The 24887-nt window shown below is 36.2% G+C and overlaps 1 protein-coding gene and 1 long non-coding RNA gene across 4 annotated transcripts; one reads left to right on the top strand and one right to left on the bottom strand.

Annotated features, from left to right (window-relative positions):
• Window positions 1–2639: 2639 nt before the first annotated feature.
• Window positions 2640–23231, top strand: LOC119071633. Of its 3 annotated transcripts, none has more exons than XR_005086699.1 (18): window positions 2640–3331; window positions 5493–5553; window positions 5616–6222; window positions 6283–6463; window positions 6536–7050; window positions 7117–7276; window positions 7384–7558; window positions 8503–8693; window positions 8753–8902; window positions 8980–9110; window positions 9177–9373; window positions 9431–9637; window positions 9701–9816; window positions 9883–9966; window positions 10027–10230; window positions 10297–10374; window positions 10447–11480; window positions 23220–23231. XR_005086699.1 is itself a non-coding variant. In XM_037176596.1 (18 exons), exons 2-18 carry the CDS (start codon window positions 5513–5515, stop codon window positions 10533–10535), a joined length of 3090 nt encoding a protein of 1029 aa, XP_037032491.1. In that variant the 5' UTR covers window positions 2640–3331; window positions 5493–5512; the 3' UTR covers window positions 10536–11645. The 3 variants fall into 3 exon arrangements, 2 of the variants coding, with proteins under 2 accessions (XP_037032491.1, XP_037032490.1); XM_037176596.1 differs by lacking the exon at window positions 23220–23231 and having other exon boundaries at window positions 5616–6091; window positions 6128–6222; window positions 10447–11645; XM_037176595.1 differs by lacking the exon at window positions 23220–23231 and having other exon boundaries at window positions 10447–11645.
• Window positions 7537–13109, bottom strand: LOC119071634. The gene is made up of 3 exons (XR_005086700.1): window positions 12952–13109; window positions 12774–12778; window positions 7537–7547 (listed from the first exon to the last, which is right to left on the bottom strand). It is a non-coding gene; the product is annotated as an uncharacterized LOC119071634 (long non-coding RNA).
• Window positions 23232–24887: the final 1656 nt, after the last annotated feature.

A 24887-nucleotide genomic window follows, 5' to 3' on the forward strand; every position in this document is an offset into this window, starting at 1 on the left:
GATGCACTTTTGATGTTTTTGGATATTATTAGTCAGCTCGGAGCCCTGAACAAGGTTCCACAAATATTTTTGATTTTCATCCGTACCGTCGGTGACATTGGTGCATAGCCCATCCTGTCTACAGAGAGAGTGGTGGATAACTGGTTTCGGTTTCAATCGATAGTGACTAAAATTCTAATAACAATTGTACAAAAATTTGGTACCGGCAGAAGCCGGCAGAGACCCTCTAAAGTTGAAAAAACATGATTTTCAATCAGTCATAGAGACGTGGATACTTGAGGGATGAAGCTAATAAATAGTTTTAGCAGTAGAGCAACATTTCCTCTACCAATGACTAAAGAATTTTTTCTCATCATATTTGGTAAAATTTGCAGGTTTCAGAGGCAGAGACGCACTTATTAAAAATTTTTGTAATTGAAATGGTTAATTCTGAAATGCTGGAAGTCTCAGCTGTCCATCGACTTCACACATGCAATGACTCATGTCAACAGTGCCGATATGTTGGATGAATAAGTGAAATGTGTTCTTCTACAGCGAAATTTTGTGCATGATTGTCAGTTCAAAAAAATGTCCACACTTTCTGTTGCCCACGAAAATTTTAAAATTTCCATTCCCGTGGACAACCTATTTTTATGGGCAGCCGACAGTTCTCTCCTCCTGTATTTTTATATTATTTGAAGAGTTTCACACAATTTCAAGTGGCAAAATGTGACAGATAAATGCAAGATTTAAAATGGTCCAAGACGCTTCAGTAACTTGGTAAGGCTCTTTTTCACTTCTTTTGTTGTATTATACGTTTTCCTATATAAGAGTCATGGTCAGATCTATTTTGTTGGTAACAATAATTAGGTCATCCTACTTTCAAATCTACGGAATCTATTACTTCTTTTAATACTTTTTTTTCTGCACATTGAGACACAATATTTTACTTCTCTGTGAATCACATGTCTCTGGGAAACTTTAACTCGATTAACCGGATATTATTTGAAGACTTAAAATAAATTGATTATGAAAACTTCAAGCAAAAGTCATCATAGTCGACAGCTGCTAAATAGAGTACTATTTCGTATGAAATGGTGTTTTATAGTTGTGTGACACACTTTCAACTTTCAGTGCCCTATTTAATGTACCACTCATGCTTGAAGTGCATTGGAACTTGATGAAAACATTAACCTTATCTACGGGACCATTCATTTTTGAGAGTGCTACTTGAAAATCGTTATCCAGCTTACACTTTACAAAATTAGGAAAGGTTTATACTCAACCATAATACTAATGCTGCTACAACTTCTACAGATACACTCAATTGTTATGCGGTTCAAATTCCCATTGTTAATAAATTTACGGAAGACACATCAACCTATTGTTGGGTTCGTATTCAAAAACACTCGAGGACCAAATAAAGCAATTCGATTAGCAAAACTGGAACCGGATAGCTTTTAAACATATCAACAAAATTCTATTCGTTGTTCGATTAACTTCTAAATAAAACAAAAATTAGGAAACACGGATGAAACTTACTCCATTTATATGCAAAATAGACTCAGGGCCGAGTAGCCTTTCACTTCTAGGGCCCTAACTCACGGTCCACTCACCCGATTTGAATAAACTATTTTTTCCTGGATCGATATCGACAATACCTTTTTCCGTGTCATTTGTATTTCCCGAGGGGGAACCACTCTTTTGTGATTTTAACATGGTTAATCAGTTAATCTGCAAATCAGCAACATGATTTTTGTGAATACACACGGTTAATCAGTGATTTACCATGATTAACCACCATATTTCAGGATTAATTGTAGTTTTTTGACGAATTCCCTGGTTAAATGCTGGTTCATCACTGATTCGTCATCATGTTAATCACTGGTTAATCATGTTAATCACGTCCATAAAAAAAAGTGGTTTTCCGCTCGGTATTTCCATCGTTTATTTTGCTCTAGATATCCCCAAAAGTGCCGGCCCAAATATGCCCATCTTCGGACTTATCCACACTATTTCAACACCTTTCAGGGATTTTTGTTTTGAAATCGGATTTGATTTACTCGACGTGACGGACAGACAAAATTTTTATTGCGGATTCGTCATCTATGAATATAGGCCCTTACCGTCTGCCCTTACCGTCTGCTTCGAATTCCATCATTTACATTCCTAAAAGGCTGTTTTAGCGAATGAGACTTTTTCAACACGAGCCGGAGGCTACTTCTGGAATCGAATTAGGTAAAATATCCTTTTAGCATATATTAGAAACAACGACTTTCTTAAATGACGTTAGAAATACGAGAACAAGCCATGATATTTTAACACTAGTTAGGAAAAATTTTGAATACGCTTGATAAGTCTAATGTAATATTCATGGAGCAATAGAACATAGTTATAAAACTCTGCTATACATTTTGACAGTAATTCTAAGCAGTAACATCCGACCCATCCGATTTCCCTGCCAAAATTCAATTTTATACTACCCACAAAATGCAAGCACAATAAACTGTCGTGCAAAAACACCTTTCAATGCGATTCTGCGTCTTGTTTCGTTTTCCTATCTTAAGGAAGAAAAAAAGCTTTAGAGTAAAATCGTTAACAGTTTCATATCGTATCGAAAACATGTAGCGAAAACATAACCATTAGTGTCAGTTGGAGAGCTCATTGTGGTGCACAAGCCAATACAACGGAACATCGAATGCAGAATAGAACGTTAAATGTTCTCCAGCTTACTATATGTATATACACACACAGAGAGAGCACACATATTAAACCGACTCGCTTTTAGTGGGAATGAAACAGAAATTCCTATTTTATCGATTAGTTATGACTGAAGGCATTTTTTGGTGTGTTATGAATGAATGAAAATTTGCTGTTAAATTTTGTGTAACTTATTAAGTTGTTTGTTAAAATCCAATAGATTTTATTATTTGTTTACGACGGTCTCATTGTTTTCTGCATTTCTGTGTAATTAAATTGTTTAAATGGAACGAATTGAAGTGAAAATCCAGTGGAAAAGCGTACAATAATCGAAATTCGATTGTTTTACATGTTGCGAAAAGTACGGTGAAAATTCTTCGTTTTTCTTCTCAATCAATAAACTGTGCTGTGCTTATACCTTTCAAGTACAAAAAAAAATTTAATATGAGCAATCTGTAGAATCGGTAAAGAATGAAAAATTTAGATTAATTGTGGAAAATTTGCTAGCATTTTTCATAATTATTTTGTGGGGTTAAAATTTATTATCCTGCTCATAAGGATGTATTAAGATCAGAGACGCGAGTCGGCGAAGTATGTGATGCAGTTAATTATAAAGTTTTAACTTCCTGAATTTAAATTGTTTTAATGCAACGTAAGTATAATTTCATGTAATTGCATATTTAATTGCCCTATGTTCGGTACTCAAACAAGCTTGTAAAGCTTAATTAATTACTTGTTGAAAAAAAATAGAACTTTTAGACGTACGCAACTCTGCAACTACCATATTTCCCATCCAAATTACATAAAAACCGTGAAAACTTTTTTTTTCCTTCTTCAATTATTTGTTTCTGTATAAATAATAAAGAGAAGAGAGTGCCAAAAGCTTTTTCTCGTAATTGGCCTTAGCTTCATAAACTTTCTATATATATTCATATATGTGTGTGCTGGCTGCTACAAATTGATAAATGAAAGTAATTTAGTGGAAAATTTAAGAACACATCGTATAGATGTGTATACAGAAGCATTTCCTCTTAAAGTGGAAGAGTGTACTACGTCTGGTTCATTTTTGTCTACAGGAATTTTTGCTTTGTACACACAGTGTTTTATACCCACATTGATATGCTATATAAATACGCTACGTTCTACCAACATACCATACAAATGTATATATAACGTGAAAGTGTATTCACTCTTATTCGATTTATAATAATAATAACAATAAATGAAATTGACTCGATTTATATATATAAATAGATTGGGGATTCTATTTTAAGGTTGTTGACCAACATCTCTCGTTTTGTTTTCAAGATCACGATTTAACATTTTTTTTTGTTTTACAATTGGAAAATCGGGAATTGATAAAATATGAACTCGCAAAATATTTTATTCGATTGGTTAGTGTCTGCTTTCTCGTATACGATGTGTTCCGATGGCATTTATCATGTAGTTTGCAACATTGCGAATTTGAATCCGGTAGTATAAAGAGGAGAACTTTTGTTTACGTCTAGACATACCAAATCCGCAAAAAGTAACTTCTCGTTCGTTTTGAGGAAAACTTGAGCAAATGTCTTATTAACTCATTCGCTTTCGACAAGTTTTTTCTCTAAATTTCAGTGAAAAATCATGAAAATTCTGTGATGAGATTTGGTTGTTGAGTTGGGGATTTTACAGCGATCTCTAAACTTTTTTTATTGACTCGAAAACTGTTATGAAAACAGGAAATGGGTAGTAAAAATGATGGGGTGGGGGAAATTAAAATAGTACGCACGTAGACAGGGGTACTCTAAATAATAAGACCTCGTCTTATGAACATAAATATAAAAATATTTCGGTGAGGAGACGTCATCAAGTTGTGTCAGTAGGAAATTTTTCTGGTTAAACTCATAAATAAAGCAAACCAAAACTATATATGGAGAAGGTAGAATCTCTTGTCGCACTAGATTTTATTTTAACATTGTAAGATGAAAACATCAGGCAATACACAAAAATTTACTTAAACGTCGATAGGCTTTAAAACGTACAACGTCAATAATCGTATTTGACTCTCGTTTGAACCAAACTTAGTTTAATTCGGCCAATTTGTCCTATAGAAAATGTTTATGTTTTCTAATACGAATTGCACTTTTCGGGAAATGAGGGCTTGAAAACAGTTTGTGCAAGTAAGAGAGGGTCAAAAAAACTGCCTTCTCCAGCGTGCGTTTTATATGAATTGCTCGTTCCAACCAGATTTTTTTTTATAAAAATTTATTGCAGTGAGTGGTTACGATCCATGATGAAAGAAAAAGTTGGAGAGCGTTCAATGATGGGTGGTGTTTTCACATATAGTTTTCTGGAAAAGTGTTCCACTTTCAAGACCAGAGTAAAAATAAAAGTCAGAAAGGTTCGAAAAGAGTCAGGGACCTAGTTTCATCTCGGATGATTTGAAAGAAAAAGAATCAGTTCTACAAAATTTTGCCAGTGGATCTAGTTTTGTCCAGCCAAATAATTTAACATAAAACATTTAGCTACGAAAAATCTTCGTTTGAACCCTGTCCACCCTCTATATCGACGATATTGCAGTTGTTAACGACAAGCCTTTTGTTTTCCATCAAATTTGATAAATAGAAAATAGAAAATATTTTTTTCATTATGGGGCTTGAATGGTTTAATTCTCGTGCTCGTAGGGATTTAACGAACCCAGTTTTTTATATTTTCTTTTATTCTACATAGTTAGGGAAAAGAATCTTTTATTCATACAAGAAAACAAATTTTTTCCATAACAAAAGAAAATTTCTATCCAACAAAATAAATTTACGAACGAAATTATTTTTCAGAAATATTTTAATTCGAGGAAATGGAAGAGGAATGTCAAATATTTCAAATCGAAACGGATGAGTAAGTGTTTGCATAATTTTATTTGTTTGATTGACGAGCTTCTTACTACTATACGTATATAGATTTATGTCGGATAGACTAGACAACAAACATCAACACAATTGCAGTCTCAATGTTCATACAGCGAACAACGAAGCTTTATGTAAATCCGAACAAGTCGAATACGAAAATGTTCAAGACGAAAGCATTTATGAAAATAGCTTGTGTGAGAATAGCGTTTACGAAGAAAACGTTGGCGCGGAAAATGGTACCGAAGAAACCATTTCAGAGGAAAATGCTACGAAGGAAAATATTTTCGATGAAAATGTTTCGAAAGGAAATGTAACCGAGGAAAATGTTTGTGTCGATAATATTTCCAGTAAAAATGTTATCGAGGAAAATGCTGCAGAGGAAAAATTCGTTGAAGACAGCGTTGATGAGATTAACGTTTATGAAACCGTTGCTATCAATGCAGACATTGATTATGAACAGGGTGGTAACGAAAATTTTGTTAAAAACGATGCAGCGGATTCGAACGAACAAGTTGAAGAAATTGAACATGTTGAGGAAATTGAACATTTTGAGGAAATTGAACATGTTGAGGAAATTGAACATGTTGAGGAAAGTGATCTAGAGACTGAAAGGTCATCTATAAACGACTCTGATGCAACACCATTACAAACCACACTGGTAACAGAAATTTGAACTTAAATTTTTGTTTCAACTTTCCAATTCAAAATAAAATTCTAGCCCAAGTCACGTCCTATTTCGGTGATATCCTCTAGATATTCTAGTCTTCCAAGTTCAAGTCCATCGAAAATTGAGCTAACCACCACCAATGATAATAAGTTTGGTTTAGAGAAAACAGTATTAGGAATAGATATTAATGCCGTACATAATGCGGTGCTCAAAGGTGGCACACGAATACCAGGTAAATTTAGACCAAAAAAAATCTGTACCAAACACGCACCAATCATTGTCTGTCTTTATCTATATGTTATAGAATCAATTGTGAATGAACACCCGGTGACTATTTATCCTGGAAAATGTCGAATGTCCGCATCACCTACTCGAAAAGTGTCACCAAACAGCCTAACCAATCAAATTGATCGGCCTCTGAAAAACGGCATTAACGGAAATGACAGTATCCCGTTGGAATCCAAAGACGACTCATTGCAATATCATAATCTACCATCATCAGTATTAGTATACAATAAACAATGTCCTATGTCGCTAGGAAATGATATTTTACAATCACCTACGAGTAGCGTCTTTACCGCAAGCAATAATAACGAGCTCATGTACATAAGTCAGCCGAATTTATCGATGGACAAAAATAGTGATTTAGTCGACGGCTTGTCATTGTACTCGTCATCACCGCCGTCACTGTACTCGCCCCCGTTACCAGCCTCTCCCGTTACGCATAGTGAACAAGAATCGTTAACAAATGATGAAAATTTGACTGATTATCATACGACAACTGACGACGAAGAAAACCATTTTGAAGAACACGAAAGAGTAAGGACAACAATTCGTTCAATCGGCTCTGTCAATTAACAATAAATATTCCTGATCTGCCTGCAGTTAATAGTTAACAACGACATAACCGATTTCCATACTCACCTGGGATTATTAACACGACCATCCAGTTTACTTGACTCCTCATCCATTGGCACTTTACCATTTTCGATGGACATGTGTACTATATCCGACGATAAAGTTCCATTGCTGCATTCCAAATACGGTATGTTCAATCAAAATTGTTCGATTTATGAGCGCAACTATATTATAACCACGTGAGAATTTTAATCTAATTTGAAACATTTCCATGAAATATTCTCGTTTACATAGACGAGAATATAATTCCTTATTCAAACAATGCCAATGGAGATGCTTTTTTGAACATTTATGACGATAAAGTGGCACAATTTAATTTAGCCGAATTGAATTTTGCACATGACGAACCAAGTAAGAATGGCCTAAATATTGGATATAAACCTATGACCCGTACATCGCTATCGCCAAGGTAATTAATGTACAAAATTCCAGATGAATGTTTGCTTGTTTGAATATTTTGTTACCACCTTTTTTCCATTTCGCGTTGATGTAATAAGTCGTGTTCATGCCATTTTTAACAGAACAACGTCTAGTGTTTGCGTTTTATTTAACTGCTCAAGAATCTGGTTTGCCAATTACATTAATTTAGATCAGAAACATAAAATCTTACCAGATTATACGACGGGTAGTGGACGCAATTCTGCCGAAAATTTATTTTAGACCGTATGCACAGGGAATGCCAGTGAAATTTAGACATGAATTTGCTTCAGGTATAATTCAGCTGGTCTACTCACACCTGTCTTACCACTACTTCGCTCACGTGTGTAACTATTTCACCCATATAAAGACGTATAAGACAAAGACAATGTGTTCGTATCAGTGGGTACAGCTGCAAAGTAGCTGAGGCGAATTGCATCACTTTTGTAACTGTCCTTGAGTGTACATACTTTTACTAGTTGAAATTCTGACAGTCCGTCCTTAATTCATTGAATATTGATTTTCACATTTGAAGTCGTCGGCTTACACCGATGAACTCTGCCCTTTTCCGTCTTATACTGATCAATATTTCCAGCCTTTCAAGGGCGACAAGCATATCACCCCAGTATATTTATAAAATCTACCACTTCAATTGACAGATTGAAACAAAATCTTTTACTTCATTTGCATTAACATACATTTCACTATTATAAGACCACACCAAAGCCAGACTTCATCGTTTTTCTTTGTCATTCGTTGTCGATAGATAACAGATGCTATTCTTCACTTTTTTCGTTTCGAAGAAGAGTCTTTCAAGAAAGTTTAGTGAATGAAATGAATAATTGTGTAGAATGCACATCGATAAGATTTTTGTGCTCATTAATTTCGTCGCATTGTAGTAACATTCCATTACTGACATTTATTGATTCATCCCAGATTATCATCAACGGAATACCTAAACGAAAGACTTCCAGAGAACCGAAACAATATTATACCAACATATTCTAAATTTGCAACACTAAACTTAGACCATGACAACCCTATCGACATTGCCGACTCAGCTAATAATTTACCATTACCACTACCACGTATATCATCATTGCCGACTATTTCGCCAGTTGTTAACGGTAAAGTTGATTTTCAATTAAAGTTAGTGCGTCTTCTCAACGAGTCATTGAAATGATAGGCGATGGCTTAGCGTCCAGAAGAGAATTGTCGACTCCGATCGAGGAGGATGAAGAACAGGATAATACTCAACAAGATGCTCCGATATCTCAAATCGAAAATAATATAAGTGCCTTATTAAGAGGTGATCTTACTGTTGCAAGAGTTCGAGGTTCGGTACTTTCTGTTTTACGTTTTAACTATAAGAATTGGAGAAAATTAAATTCGATCGAAAATGTTTGATTGTAGAAATTGTACCACCACGAACTTCTATGGGATTTCGTCCAGGAACGCATAAATCAGAAAGCACTAAAGAAATGCTGTTATCACAGAAATTATTCGGACCGTTACCTCCGACTCCGCTTTCGTCAAGCCCAGAGGTAGCCACATAATTCCTTGACTTGAGTGCTTTTGCACTAACATAAATTGTCTGTAATTTTAAACAGGAAACCGATGAATTTTCGCCATTACCTCCGTCGCCACAGCTAGATCTCTCTTACGACATGCTCAACAACGGTATTCATAAAGTAACTTCAATGCACTCGGTAACAGAACCGCGATTTAACGATTCTATTCGAATTGAACGTCCACCTGCGGTTCCACCTCATCGACCGCAGCCAGTTAACAATGCGCTTATAACAAGGTAAACTGACATTTTGTAGCAAAATCATCGGTGAAATAACCACGACAATTGTCGTAGGTCCATGGATGCTGGATTTGCCAAATCTTACAGGGTATCAGCTCCACATAATTATAACAACTTACACACCGATTCTCTTCAAAACAATTACGGATGCAATGGAAGACGAAGATTAATATCCGGCGCATTTCCGAAACGATCCATTGATACCAACGAAAGACGCTTGCAAACTTCGTGCAGTCTACCCGAAACCCCAATTTTTGCTAGGTAACCGTTTCCGTAACTGTTAATTACGAACGTTTTTCCATTTCTTATTTTCACCATCAACAGATGTGAAACTATCAGCACACCTCACAAAAGAGTACCTCAAGTATCTAATATTAACAGCATTCGTCCAGCTCATAGGCAAAAATCCTTACACAATTCGTCGATGGTTGATGTTGGCGGTAAGATAAAAAGATACGACAAATTTTAGCCGCTGGTTGTTGACGTTTTGGGACTTTATGTTGTAGGTAAATTTAACAGCAATCGACACAGTGCTTGCCAGGAGTTAAACAGTGGAGAAATGCTACGTTTGGCTGGTGGACCAGCACGAGGTAGATTTTCAAGAGCATTTCCGATGTGTTCCGACGAGTGAATCTATAAAAAAATTTCAGGTTGGTATCCGAAACAACGACACCCGAGATTATCATCAACCGAAAACATTGAACGGGATAGTTTGCAAAGATCGGTTCGAGCTTGGGACACTGTAACGTATAATAAGAAACCCCTAACGCTTCCGCCAAATTTTACGCCAAAGTTTTTCAATAAATCTCCAAGAGATACGTTCCGGCGTGTGACCAGCATGTTAATTCGAAAAAGTTAGTTGATTCTGTCGGTTCATTTGTATTCGCACACCTCTTATTCAATAAAAACAAATATTTTAGGCCACGGGGACAAAGAACCCAAGGGTGATAAATCAACATTTTCATCGTTTGTTGTTCATTCGCCGCCGACGAACAATGGTGAGTCTCCAAACGATGATAAGCAAATAATAAATGAAGAAAACTGCTTTAAATAAAACTGTTATTTCATAGGTGGTGAAAGATCTCAGGAGCGTCAGAAGAAGAAATCTGGATTCTTCAAGAAACTTTGGAAACGATCCAAACACAATTCATGCGATTAATCAATATTTTATATATGCAAGCAAATTTTATCCATAAGGCACTAGTTAGAACCTCAGTTATTAATTATGATTTAAGGTCATTCTTTTGCAGATGGGTTTCCTATCTTAAACAATGGAAACCATCATTCGGACAATATATTTAAGCGGAGAACACATTTTACTTTCAATAAGGAATATTATTTAGGCTACCAGTAAGTTTGGAATTAATAAGCATGGACTTCTGTGTTGAAGGAGTCAGAACGCAATGATTTTCACAATCAGTTCGCTCTGCGTCACTTTGTTGAGACTAGTTGATAACCGGAATCGGAATATCTTCCTCCTTTTTTCAAGGTCTTATCATAGCACTTCAGTACTCCAACTGCAATTATTCAAACTATGAGCACGCTAGAAAAATTTCCTGTGAAAGGCTAGTACGTAACCGCTGAGCCATCCCTGTGCGTATCCAGTTAGTAATTCTAAATTAGAATTTCTAATGAAACAATAATAAGCATTTTCGATATTGAATTTAAATCATCCGCACATATATCATAGATGGAGTGTTAGTCAAAGTATTTCGACTTTATTATGATAATGAGTCAACTCTATTAAATGTGTAAAATGTAGTCACCAGAAAAAACCAAGCAGAATCGTTCTCATCGGGGATCGAACCCGAGATCACTGGCGCCTGAGTTCAACGCTCTACCCATTGAGCTAGCTGACTTGTTTCAACAGATAGTCGAACTGTTTTCTTTGTATGTGTTGAAACACTCAATGCATACAACCTCACGTGATTACGGTGCGGTAATAGCTTGCATCACAAAATCTTCAAATGTAACACCTGGAAAATGTTAACGCTTGGATCATTCAAGTGCTATGGTCTTATATATGAAAACCTTGACCATTTTCATTGTGCAAAAGTGTTACTCTTGTATGTACGTTTTCAATTGAATTCCTTTCGGTTGTTTTGTTTTTCGTCGAATTCAATTTGTTATAATGTTTTGTAACGATACCACTCCATGGTTTTTCCATAAGGGTTTTTCCCTTTGCGTCCAAATTTTTGATAAAAAATATACAAAAAAAAAATCTGCTTTGGGGCCACAACAATATTTTTTATTGAAGCGAACAAAATTTGAATATGAAAAGAAATGATTTTTTGATCTTTATTCCAATTTTTCTTCCGTTCTTAAAAATTTTTAAAGTTTAAAAAAATACTAAACGAAAATTTACATTTAACTCTAAGCACAAGAATTTTAAATTTTTTCACCGAAAAAAAACAAACAACAACAAATTTGAAGAATGATCTTAATTGATACGGAGGAAACAGAGTTTTTGGAGTGGTTACGACTTAAATTGTTTCGACAAATAAACTAGTAGAATTTTTTTTATACCTTGTAGTCCTATGATATTTTGTAATAAATACCTACTACCGCAAAATTGAAGAGTACGTTTGGGTCTATTTTAAATTTTTAATCCAAAGTTGCATTCATGGATTAACTAAAGCGAAAATCACAATTCTCTAATAATTGGCAATTACAATCTCATCTTTAGTTATTTCTCATCAGTTCGACCAGATCCGACGAATACCACTGAAGATAGACCATTAATAAGAAACGTAGGATCAGAAGATCTGACTGACGTATCCATTGACGAAGTACAGGCTGCAGTAGCCGAAATGAAAAATAAAAAGTCTCCCGGTGAAGATGGTGTTCCAATGGAATCCATTAAACTAGGTGGCGACTTATTATTGGTTGCAATAACGCCTTTGTTTAATCAATGTCTCCAATGGGAAGCAGTACCAGAAGCATGGATAAATGCAGTGATTACATTGCTGCATAAAAAAGGAGACATAACAAAGTTGGAAAACTATCGACCCATAAGTCTCTTATCAACAGATGACACCTCCCTAATGGCAGCTGATCTAGATCAGGCGCAAATTATGTTACAACAGTTGAATGAGGAGTCAAACAAAGCTGGCCTCAAGATGAATTTTTCGAAAACGAAAATGACAAACATTGACGACGACAGAGACATTTAAATTGGGGATACTGTCATTGAACGAGTCGACAGTTATGTGTACCTAGGTCACAAATTGAAGTTGGGTCTGAACAACCAACCTGCAGAAATAAAACGTAGAATTGGTCTTGCATGGGCAGCGTTCGGAACACTCAGTCTAATTTTTAAAAGCAAATTGAACAATAGTCTGAAACGTAAAGTGTTCGATAGGTGTGTCCTTCCAGTGCTCACATATGGAGCGGAAACGTTAACTTTACCAAAAGCTTCCGAAAATAAACTAAAAGTGGCACAAATCAATGGATTCGACAACAAACAAAAGTCGTTGATGTCATGGAAAGAATAGCATCTTTAAAGTGGAGCTGGGCGGGACATATTGCAAGAAGGACGGACGAACGTTAGACCAAAAAGATCATGAACTGGAGACCACCTAAAACAAGACCTAGAGGTAGACCACCAGAGAGATGGAATAATGGTATAAAGAGAATTGCAGGCACAAGTTGGCAACAAGTGGAAACGAATCTTCGGAATGGAAGAGAATCGGGGAGGCCAACGTCCAGCAGTGGATAAAAACAGGCTGAAAAAGAAGAAAATTTTGAATTTCAGCTAAGACGTTTTCAAATTTTTGCGCCAAAATATCATAAACTGAAAACTCTTAATTGACACCTCAATGACTTAAAATTAAAGAAAACGAGAATAATTTCCATCAATGCACTTCAAGCAAAAGTGGTACTCTAAATAAGGTACTGAAACTTGACAGTGCTCCATACAAAATTTTACACTGTAAAAAGAGTGGGGATAAAATTTCATACAAAATAGTACTCTATTTGGCAGCTGTCATTAATAGCACTTTTGCTTGAAGAGCGTTGTTTCCACAATCTATTATATCAGTTCGCATAAATTTCACTATAATGTATTGCATAAGATGAGTCAGCACAATTTCGTTTTTTACAGTTTGGCGTATGACTCAGGGTTATTAAATGTTGCAAATGTAGAGTTGTCCACAAGGTTAAAGATTTAGATGAAAACTCTCGCAAGTAAGAAAAAGAATGTTGCAGTCATTTTAAGCTATAAATAATAATTCTATATTATGAAATTTAAATGAAATATGACTTGTTGAAAGTTACTGAAGCTCTGTGCATCGCATAAAATGTGTTACTAAAAGTTCACAGAGAAAAACAACTGCGGAGAGTGCGTGACTAATAAATAAAACCAAAAGCGCACCGCTAACACTCGCAAAATTAAGAGCGACGGGTTCCACACTGTCTCTTGGATAGTCATCAAAAAAATTATCAAATGATGGTTCACTTCGACGATATATCGTGCGGAACCAAAACTCCTTGATACCATGCTCCTGGAAACTGATTTCATTTCAATTAGAGTCAAACCGACATTCATACCGAATCGGTATAATAACTTACTGTAAGGCGTATTGACTGAAAAGCTCTGTGTATGGTGAAAACTTCTGTAGCGCAAAGACGGTGTAATAGTGGAAAATACAAACTCTTTTCATCACGCGGAATTTTTTGAGTAAATTTAAGTGCTTGAGCCACATAAAAGTCTCAAAATATTTGTCATTCGAAATTCCAGCGAAAACTCCAAATTTTCTGCTTGCCAAGCCAGTCTTAGCGTCAGATACACTACTAAAGGCACGAATTCTTCTTCTTAGTTCATGGTATGCAGGAATTGATGATGCATTCAACGAAGATAGCTGATCTGGAGATATTTGAAAAGTACCGTAATACATGTCTGAAAAGTTAGATTTTCATTTTAACAAAAATTCTACAACATCGGCAACAGATCAACTGTACCATTCTCAACAAAGTCTTCAACTGAGTTAATAAGTTTCTCATATCCAGGCTTCGTGAGATAAGATGTGTAAATGGTTGTGTAACACACTCCCACCAATGAACAAACGAATGTCCAACTAAACGATAAAAGTATCAGAAGAATTATGCTTTCCGTCCAATATAAAAGGCGAACCTCATCAATAAAATTTTAGTTGATCTCGGCTGTTGTCGCCACAAACTAGAAACGCCGTGTGCGGTTGCGATATTCATTACATCCAAAAACGTTCTACTCAAGTTAGCATGAAGGCTTCCAGTTACTTGAAAGATCGCACCAGTTCTTAATAATATTACCGTTGTGAAGAAGAACAATCCGAACGTTAACCAAACGTGGAACCTTAGCGTTCTGTATATCGTCGTTATCTCACTTAAATGCTTCGGCTGCGGGACCATCAATGTACCGCAATGACGATTGTAATAAGTCGACGTATCCATTTTCCTCTCAAACCCAGTCAGCCAAACCGAGCACAGTGCCAAATCAGCTGTATAGTTTTTTAGATCGTCCATCATTGTTTCGAATGATGTTTTTCCAGTGTGTGCCTTGTCTCGCAAGATGTGTTCGATTTTCCAATTTTTCGTTACTTCCCGAATCAGGCGATACTCGATGCCATCGAACCTAACAATCGTTACGTATTATTCCCTTTGACCGCATAAACGTTCACAGACGTTTGAAAATTAGAAAATATTGAGGGAGTTTTGATTCGTAGCTCACCTCAATTTTTGCGCGTCAACATATAGTACAAATGGATTGCAATTATATAAAGTTACTCGAAAGCTCCTTTGCTCATTCTTCTGTTTCACAAATGGATGAATCAAATTGTAAGGAACAGTACCGTTCAACGAAAGGAAATCTTTCAACTCAACCATAGTAGAGTTGAAGTCCAATTCATACACATAGCCAAAATGAGCATTTTTACGAAAGTAACTGGATATTTCGGTAAAAGTTCGGGATGGAAAAAGTTGAGATTGATTGCCAGAAAACATGAAATAGAGTTTGCTGTACGGAAACAGCGTTACAACTGACGCACTGTGCTTCAGAGATTTTAAAACCAATTGCAACGAGTTCACATCTTTCAAAATAATTAAAAAGTTTTCACAAAATTTCGTTGATTGCCTATTCAATATGGCAGACGATGTTTCTTCCACATAAAGATTTCGATTTAGCAGCCATGCAAGCGATCGTGTGTAAAAAGTTACATTTACAGGATTTTCCATTATAGTCCTAACACACTCGGTGGAATGTGATTCATGGCCAAAAATAAATTGAACGCAGCGCCGATTGTTAAGGAAACTCATCGACGACAAAATGAAATTGCAATCGACGTCCAGGTCCTGGTCATTAGCATTGATAATTGGATTTTTTGATGCAGAACGAACAGATACAATCAATTGAATAATAGTCAGAAAAATTGACAATTTTTTCAACATTTTTCTTCTCAAAAAAAAGTCAAGTCAAATGCAAATGTTCTCTATAGACTAGTTAGATGGAAAATGAAATTCGGTATAACATTACAAAAGCTATGTGGTAGGATAATAACTGGTTTTTGTTCTAAATTTTCATAAAGACACTCTTCATATTGTGCTACACTGAAAAAAAAATTGTCCGCGCATAACAACTGAGTTACAATAAGTTTTTCGGAGATTTTTATACATTGATAGCAATCTGGACTATTAGAAACGGGTGGTATGATGTCATTTTTATTGTACTAGTCAGTTAAATCAAGGCTGTAAACTTGGGGAGGTCACGCAGATCGCCATTTTATTAGATACACGGGAACACATTACTTCTGATGATTTTACCAAGGCTGTATACTTTGGGGAGGTCATGCAGATGCAGATACGCGGGTTACACACCACATTTCATACAAAAAATTCACCACACCATACAAATTCAATTTTGGTGAATGTGTTTGTATGGAAAAGGTGTGTTCCCGCGTATCTAATAAAATGGCGATCTGCGTGACCTCCCCAAAGTATACAGCCTTGGATTTTGCATGTAAAAAAAATCACCACATCATCAAAGCGACAAGAATCATCACAGGATGTGAATTTTTGTATGAAATCGGCGTAGTGGTTTGTTCGGTGTACGTGTAACTACGTGACCTCCCCAAAGCTTACAGCCATAAGTTAAATTGGTAAAATCAGACATTAGTTTCAATTCTCAGTCGAGTGGTTAATTTCAGTTAAGTGTATTGTCACGTTTCCAATTTCATATAATATAAGAGACCTCGATTGTTACACTGAAAATTCGACAACATGAGCATGGAAGACTTTCTGAATAAAAGGTGAGTTCTTGAAAAAATGACGAGTATTCGACGCTTCTTCTAGAATTCAAAGTTTCTTCAAGAAGCCTTCGTTTCTTCTCGCCATTTCTCTCTTTACCATTTGGTAAGGAGAAATTTAATTTTTCTATCATTTTTTTTACGTACTCAAATACGCAACGTAAAGTTTCTCACATTCACAGGTGAAGTAAATTAATAGTACATTATCGTTAAATTTGTAAAAATGTGGTTGAACCTAATCGTTATGCTCCATTTTTGAAATTACTAGGATCATCAAATGCTCACACACAATACTATAGAGAAGTTAAATTTATTCAAAGTGTCATTTGATGTTGGAGTCGATATAATTTCCAGAAAATTATATGGAACAGTTTACAAAGTTTACATTGCTGATTAAACAACAGTTATTTTGTATAGGTGGTCAATATAAAGTGTAATCGACAGGTGAAGGTAAGAGACCTAAAGCTTTTATGTTGGTTTGTTTTGCACATCGATATAGGTGTACTCGATAGGCCGTGACAAAACGATGGTTTGTTGACGCTTAGTCTGATGACATTTCGGCGGAGAAAATGTCTATTTTCTTCCCTCTTGTTTTCACAGGGGATAAAATAGACAGAAGAATAATTTATTTTAACAATAAATGTGCTGCCCAATTAAATTAGGTTGCTTTACTACACAGCGTACCGATTGATCAAAAGATCTTAGTAATAATATGTTGAATTTAGAATTTTAGTTTGAAATTAATTATAAATGTGCACGGTGAGGCTTTAGTATTTTACATGACTAGTGATAAAAAGATGAAAAGTAGAGTTTTCGTGTGAATTTTGTTGATCCGAGGCGAAGCCGAGGTCAATAAACACACGAAAACGAGACTTTTCATTTTTATCCCGAGTTATGTAATGGATTTTACATGCTGAGGGCGTCGAAAGAAGTGCTGAAAACATGAAAAGTATGGTTTTCAACGCATGTAGCATGTAAAATTTTTTTAAATAAACGTGTAAGTTAACATCCAGGTTTTTTTCATAAGTGAGTTGGGGGAGGGAAGTGCTGTTCAAGTAAACAAGTGGATATTTCGGTAAAAGTTTGGGATGGAAAAAGTTGAGATTGATTGCCAGAAAACATGAAATAGAGTTTGCTGTACGGAAACAGCGTTACAACTGACGCACTGTGCTTCAGAGATTTTAAAACCGATTGTAACGAGTTCCCATCTTTCAAAATAATTAAAAAGTTTTCACAAAATGTAAATCTTAGAATTTGTCCCTCTACCAATTCCAATGTCAATCTTAAGTCCTCACTGTTTCACAAGCCCTGGCTGGTTCTCAGGAACAGCTAAGGGGATTTTGCTAAAACTTGTTTACATGAACAGCACTTCCCTCCCCCAACTCATTTATGAAAACAAGGCATCAGAACAGTCGGAGCGTTTGCTGCGACTTAGCCCCGTACAACCCGTAATCCTATTTCGTCCGCAACCATAATACGTCCGTAGCCCTAATAAGCCCGGAACCCTAATACGTCTACAACCCTCTAATGCGTCTGTTACCAAAATGCAATTCAAGTTGGGCATTTTCAAATTTACTGAAACTGTTCATTTTTAAAATTGCGCATAGCGCAATTACGAAAGCCCGTACGAAGTACCTTTTAAATAAAACCAACAATTTACGACATTATTTTAGAAACCCAAAATTTTTTGCCAACTTTCCATTGGGTATTCAATTACCTCTCAAATGAAACAAAAACTAGCAAAATCGGATGAGATTTACTCGATTTATGTGCAAAAAACACTTAGGGCCGAGTAGCGGCCTTAGTCCAAGGGCCCAAATTTGAGACTTTTTTCGCCACGTTCTTTTCAGTGTTCAATTACCTTCCATAAAAAACAAAATCTAGCAAAATCGGATGAGATTTACTCGATTTATGTGCAAAAAACACTTAGGGCCGAGTAGCGGCCTTAGTCCAAGGGCCCAAATTTGAAACTTTTTTCGCCACGTTCTTTTCAGTGTTCAATTACCTTCCATAAAAAACTAAATCTAGCAAAATCGGATGAGATTTACTCGATTGATGTGCAAAAAACACTTAGGGCCGAGTAGCGGCCTTAGTCCAAGGGCCCAAATTTGAAACTTTTTTCGCCACGTTCTTTTCAGTGTTCAATTACCTTCCATAAAAAACTAAATCTAGCAAAATCGGATGAGATTTACTCGATTGATGTGCAAAAAACACTTAGGGCCGAGTAGCGGCCTTAGTCCAAGGGCCCAAATTTGAAACTTTTTTCGCCATCATTCTATTCGGCATTCAATTATCTCTCAAATGAAACAAAAACTAGCAAAATCGGATGAGATTTACTCGATTTATGTGCAAAAAACACTTAGGGCCGAGTAACGACCTTTGAGCCCTCCCAACAAGCCCACATTGCATCTTACCCAAAAACAATGTTCAGCAACTTTGTTCTACTCGTCAATACCTTTCATTTGATATATCACAAGTAGCTATTGCGTGCGCATTTCGATAGATATCGTCGAAAGACTGAAAAAGACCTATAGGGCCCTAGCTCTGGAGGGGCCGACCCTACCATGCCCATTTTCGAACTTGACCTTACTTTTGTCGATACCAATCGGGGAAAAAAAGAATTTTGAAAAAAGGTTGTGATTTACTCAAGCTAGAGGGGTCACGGACGGACGGACGGACGGACGGATGGACGGACGGACGGACGGACGGACGGACATTTTTAGCCCCGTACGAAGTACTGGGGGCTTATAAGATTAATATGCCGTTTGTAACACGTCGAATTGGAAGCAGACAGTAAGGGCAAAGCATTTGGTTATGTTCATAGATGACGAATCCGCAATAAAAAAAATGTCCGTCCGTCCGTCCGTCCGTGACCCCTCTAGCTTGAGCAAATCACAACCTTTTTTCAAAATTCTTTTTTTCCCCGATTGGTATCGACAAAAGTAAGGTCAAGTTCGAAAATGGGCATGGTAGGGTCGGCCCTTCCAGAGCTAGGGCCCTATAGGTGTTTTTCAGTCTTTCGACGATATCTACCGAAATACGCACGCAATAGCTGCTTGTGATATATCAAATGAAAGGTATTGACGAGTAGAACAAAGTTGCTGAACATTGTTTTTGTGTAGGATGCAACGCGAGCTTGTTGGGAGGGCTCAAAGGTCGTTACTCGGCACTAAGTGTTTTTTCCACATAAATCGAGTAAATCTCATCCGATTTTGCCAGATTTAGTTTTTTATGGAAGGTAATTGAATACCGAAAAGAACGTGTCGAAAAAAGTTTCAAATTTGGGCCCTTGGACTAAGGCCGCTACTCGGCCCTAAGTGTTTTTTGCACATAAATCGAGTAAATCTCATCCGATTTTGCTAGATTTAGTTTTTTATGGAAGGTAATTGAATACCGAAAATAACGTGGCGAAAAAAGTTTCAAATTTGGGCCCTTGGACTAAGGCCGGTACTCGGCCCTAAGTGTTTTTTGCACATAAATCGAGTAAATCTCATCCGATTTTGCTAGATTTTGTTTCATTTGAGAGATAATTGAATGCCGAATAGAATGATGGCAAAAAAAGTTTCAAATTTGGACCCTTGGACTAAGGCCGCTACTCGGCCCTAAGTGTTTTTTGCACATAAATCGAGTAAATCTCATCCGATTTTGCTAGTTTTAGTTTTCTATGGAAGGTAATTGAATACCGAAAAGAACGTGACGAAAAAAGTTTCAAATTAGGGCCCTTGGACTAAGGCCGCTACTCGGCCCTAAGTGTTTTTTGCACATAAATCGAGTAAATCTCATCCGATTTTGCTAGATTTAGTTTTTTATGGAAGGTAATTGAATACCGAAAAGAACGTGGCGAAAAAAGTTTCAAATTTGGGCCCTTGGACTAAGGCCGCTACTCGGCCCTAAGTGTTTTTTGCACATAAATCGAGTAAATCTCATCCGATTTTGCTAGATTTAGTTTTTTATGGAAGGTAATTGAATACCGAAAAGAATGTGGCGAAAAAAGTTTAAAATTTGGGCCCTTGGACTAAGGCCGCTACTCGGCCCTAAGTGTTTTTTGCACATAAATCGAGTAAATCTCATTCGATTTTGCTAGATTTAGTTTTTTATGGAAGGTAATTGAATACCGAAAAGAACGTGGCGAAAAAAGTTTCAAATTTGGGCCCTTGGACTAAGGCCGCTACTCGGCCCTAAGTGTTTTTTGCACATAAATCGAGTAAATCTCATCCGATTTTGCTAGTTTTTGTTTCATTTGAGAGATAATTGAATACCCAATGGAAAGTTGGCAAAAAATTTTAGGTTTCTAAAATACTATCTTAAATTGTTGGTTTTATTTGAGAGGTACTTCGTACGGGCTTTCGTAATTGCGCTATGCGCAATTTTAAAAATGAACACTTTCAGTAAATTTGACCATGCCCAACTTGACTTGCATTTTGGTAATAGACGCATTAGAGGGTTGTAGACGTATTAGGGTTCCGGGCGTATTACGGCTACGGACGTATTATGGTTACGGACGAAATAGGATTACGGGTCGTACGGGGCTAAGTCGCAGCAAACGCTCCGACTGTTCTGATGCCTTGTTTTTATTGCGGATTCGTCATCTATGAACATAACCAAATGCTTTGCCCTTACTGTCTGCTTCCAATTCGACGTGTTACAAACGGCATATTAATCTTATAAGCCCCCAGTACTTCGTACGGGGCTAAAAACCTGGATGTTAACTTACACGTTTATTTAAAAATTTTAAGCCTCACCGTGTGTGATTATGTATGATGTGAATTGTTGCACTTAAAATTTCTTCTGACATTCACTTTAATTTAGATTTGTTTAGCCTAAAATCTTCGAAAAATTTTAAAACGCTCTCGCCAAATATTTCTCTGCTTCCGAACCATAACCCTTTAATGCAGATCAAGGATTTTTTTTATGTTCTTCCTTATCTTAAATGCTTCTTTTCCAACCAACAACCTTTTTCCAATTTTGATAATGAAGACATTCGAGATACTTTACCCTTCAGGAAACGGCTAGTCGGCTGTTATCGACGACAACGAAAAGAATAAGTGTTGTTGGCTTAAGTCAACTAAGTATAAGTCCCATCTTGATACAATAAATTCTGGAAGGTTACTTATAATTTCCAACTTATACGTTGTTTTTTAATTATACGTCATTTGTCGCAAACTGTCTATTGTACTCAACGTCGTAATAGTGTACGGACAAAAACATTTTTGCCCTTTCTCCGCGAAATTTCTAATATTACAAACAGCATAACAGTTCTTTGAAAAAATACTAAAAATTTGTTAAAAAGAAGAAGAAAGAAAAGTCAATGCTATAAAGAAAAAATGTTTCGCTTGTCAAATTAATTGTATACTCCTAATTATCGCGTTAAGTTTCAACCCGGTGCCAACTATACAGACGAAAAGAAAAATTACTTGTAGTAATACGACAGAAAGGGTCATGACCGCCTGTATGTCTGTATGTCTAGAAACATCTATGACTCTATTATTCGTTTTCATCAAAGAAAAACACGGAACGATTGAATGGAAGAGTTATGGCGTAAAAAAATCTTACAACTGTTGGGTTCATTTATTAAAGCTCGTTGTAACCGTCTAGTCATATTGCACATCATAACAATAAATAATGACCCAATAAATCAGAAACTATTATGCGGTGTGATATAAGTAATGTATCCGAATGTATCTAAGTAATTGATCATTTTGAAAGATCAACGATGAAAACGATAACTTAAATCACACATTAACAACGATCGATAGGCGGCGATTACATTGCGTATATCGAATTATAATGAAAGGTGCAGTAATTTCGTGTCATCGTCGGTTCAGTTTTAAATTTATCAATGAATTGAATCTGAATATCATTTTGTATTCAACTGTGAAAAGCGCAACTTTTTTTATATGTACAATGCATAGTGATGTGTGGTGTAAGCACTAGTGTTGAGGTGTGAGACCTTTGATGAGCTTAACTAATTGTTTTGAACTTATGTCTAATGAGGCATGTGAATTATTAAAAAGAAAAGAAACAAAAGTAAGTTAGACAGACACAGGCAGGGTATTCTTTAGTTGTTGGTTTTGTCTGTGTAAAGTTTCGAGTGTTTGTTTTGCGTTATTTTAAGTTTACTATTATGTTGATTTATCACGACTGACGAACGACACTCTTTTTCGTCTGAACTCATTATGCAGATAGGTGTTTCTCTCAATTGGCCATTACGTTATAAATTTTGGTGATTTATGATGTCGTTTAGTTCGTTAAAGAAATTCTTCAGTCACACACAAAATTGGACAAATTTTCTTCTTCTTTTCAAAGCTATTGTGTGTGTCATTTTCTCGTTAAATCTTTTGTTGCATTTCGCCTTTGTCTTAATTTATGAATGATACGAAGCCAGTAAAATAAAGAAAAGATCGATCGAAAGTCAAGTGAATGCGAAATTCGAAATAAATTTATTTTGGACGAACACTGACTGTATAGAAAATGGCTGATAGAAAGACAAAAAAATCGCTGATCGGTGGCCTTAATTCCATACTTAGACTTTTAAACTTTTTTGTAGAAATTGATTTTAAAGCAAGTCGTTGCAATAACATCACTTCAAATTAAGTAAAATACTCCCGACATTTATCTAGATTTAAGTAGTATGTAGCTGAATTGGTATCAGTGGATCTCGCTATAATTTTGACATTTGAACTCGTAAAATCCAGTTTGAGCTGGACCCACAAATCAGATGCAAAATTCCTTTCAAAACATTGAATTAACGCTGTAAGGTTGCAATTAAATTACCATTGAGGAACGATTTATATCGGAATACAGGACACAAGAAATTGTTCGGTCGTGATTTATGAATGTCCTCTTTCGAGCAATAAATTTTCAATAAAGCTATGGATTCGTATACAAATAGTAGATTACTATCCCAGTTATAGTATGCTATTTTACCTTGTAAGGTTGATAAAGGCTTTGCCCTAGGGCAGTCATGGCCTTATTACTTTCCTAATAAGGTAAAATAATTTATCTGTCTAGAACGATAATCTCGAGCTTATCCCTCTAGGGAGTTTTTGTTTATCTCGATATATCTGTTCTCGACAGATAAAATATGATATGCACCTATTGCCAGACTGTTATTTTGACGTGTAGGTATTATGACCCACGCCTTCGGCTAGGGCAATAATGTCCTACACGTCAAAATACCAATCTTGGCAACAGGTGCATAATATATAATTTACGTTGTTTCATTAAACTTTCGTTTCCCCCTCACCTATCATGTTTCCTTTGTAGAGATAGATGACTTGTTTTCGTTGCATGAGTCAAAACTTACACGACACGACGTGACGTCATTTCCGAACCCAAACTCGGAAACAATTTTATTAAAATTAGAGATGTAAAGTTTGTTGACCATCAGAATCAAAACACATTCTAAACAACGAGTTTGCTACAGTCATACTTGTTATGTGCGTTCATAGATGACCTCATAGATGTATGCACTGTACTTGTCTTTGGATTGTTTTCAATACAATTGTATTGTCTTTAAAGACCAGCTGGAAATGTTCAGCTGTTGCTGATTCGGCACAAGTTTCTCGTTTAGTGAGTGTATAACAAACCTTAGGTAATATTTCACAAAATAACATTTCTATCATAACGTCATCCCTCATAATGAAATATACAAGTTGAATTCATAAATTTTTACTGTGATGACAATGACGCGAAATCAATGAGCGAAATTATCAAAACAGTATGTACACATCTGGCGAATCAGTAAATTTAATTAGAATCAAGAAAAATTACAAAAATTCCTCGTTGCAAGCGCAGCGCGCAGCGCTGCGCCTTAATTCATAACTGTCCCGGCATCTATTACACGATGCCCGCAGGGCATCGTACTTTCTAAAAATCTAAAAAGTAGATAGGAGCGTTTCTTAGGGTGGCGAGATGGGAAAAAGTCGAGTTCGGACCTAGGTTAGGACTGAGGCCGTACCTCGGACCTAATGATTTTACGGTTGATTTCGGTAGAGCTTTTGATGCTGATTCAGGAAATGTGGGTCACAAAATTTTTTTATGCGTCGCTTGGCCGCTAGGTGGCTTTAAAGTCGGAATTTTTGAAACGAAAACTGGCTGCCATTTCGCGTAAAATTAATGGATTGGCGTGAAATTTGTGTCTAAAGGGTTTTCGAGGTCGGCGCTTCCGAATAAAAACATTTGAGAGCGGCCACATGCATGTGAGCCACCGCAAATTACCAAAAAGTGGTTTC

The sequence above is a fragment of the Bradysia coprophila genome, assembly GCF_014529535.1.
Source record: "Bradysia coprophila strain Holo2 chromosome IV unlocalized genomic scaffold, BU_Bcop_v1 contig_5, whole genome shotgun sequence".
Taxonomy (NCBI): domain Eukaryota; kingdom Metazoa; phylum Arthropoda; class Insecta; order Diptera; family Sciaridae; genus Bradysia; species Bradysia coprophila.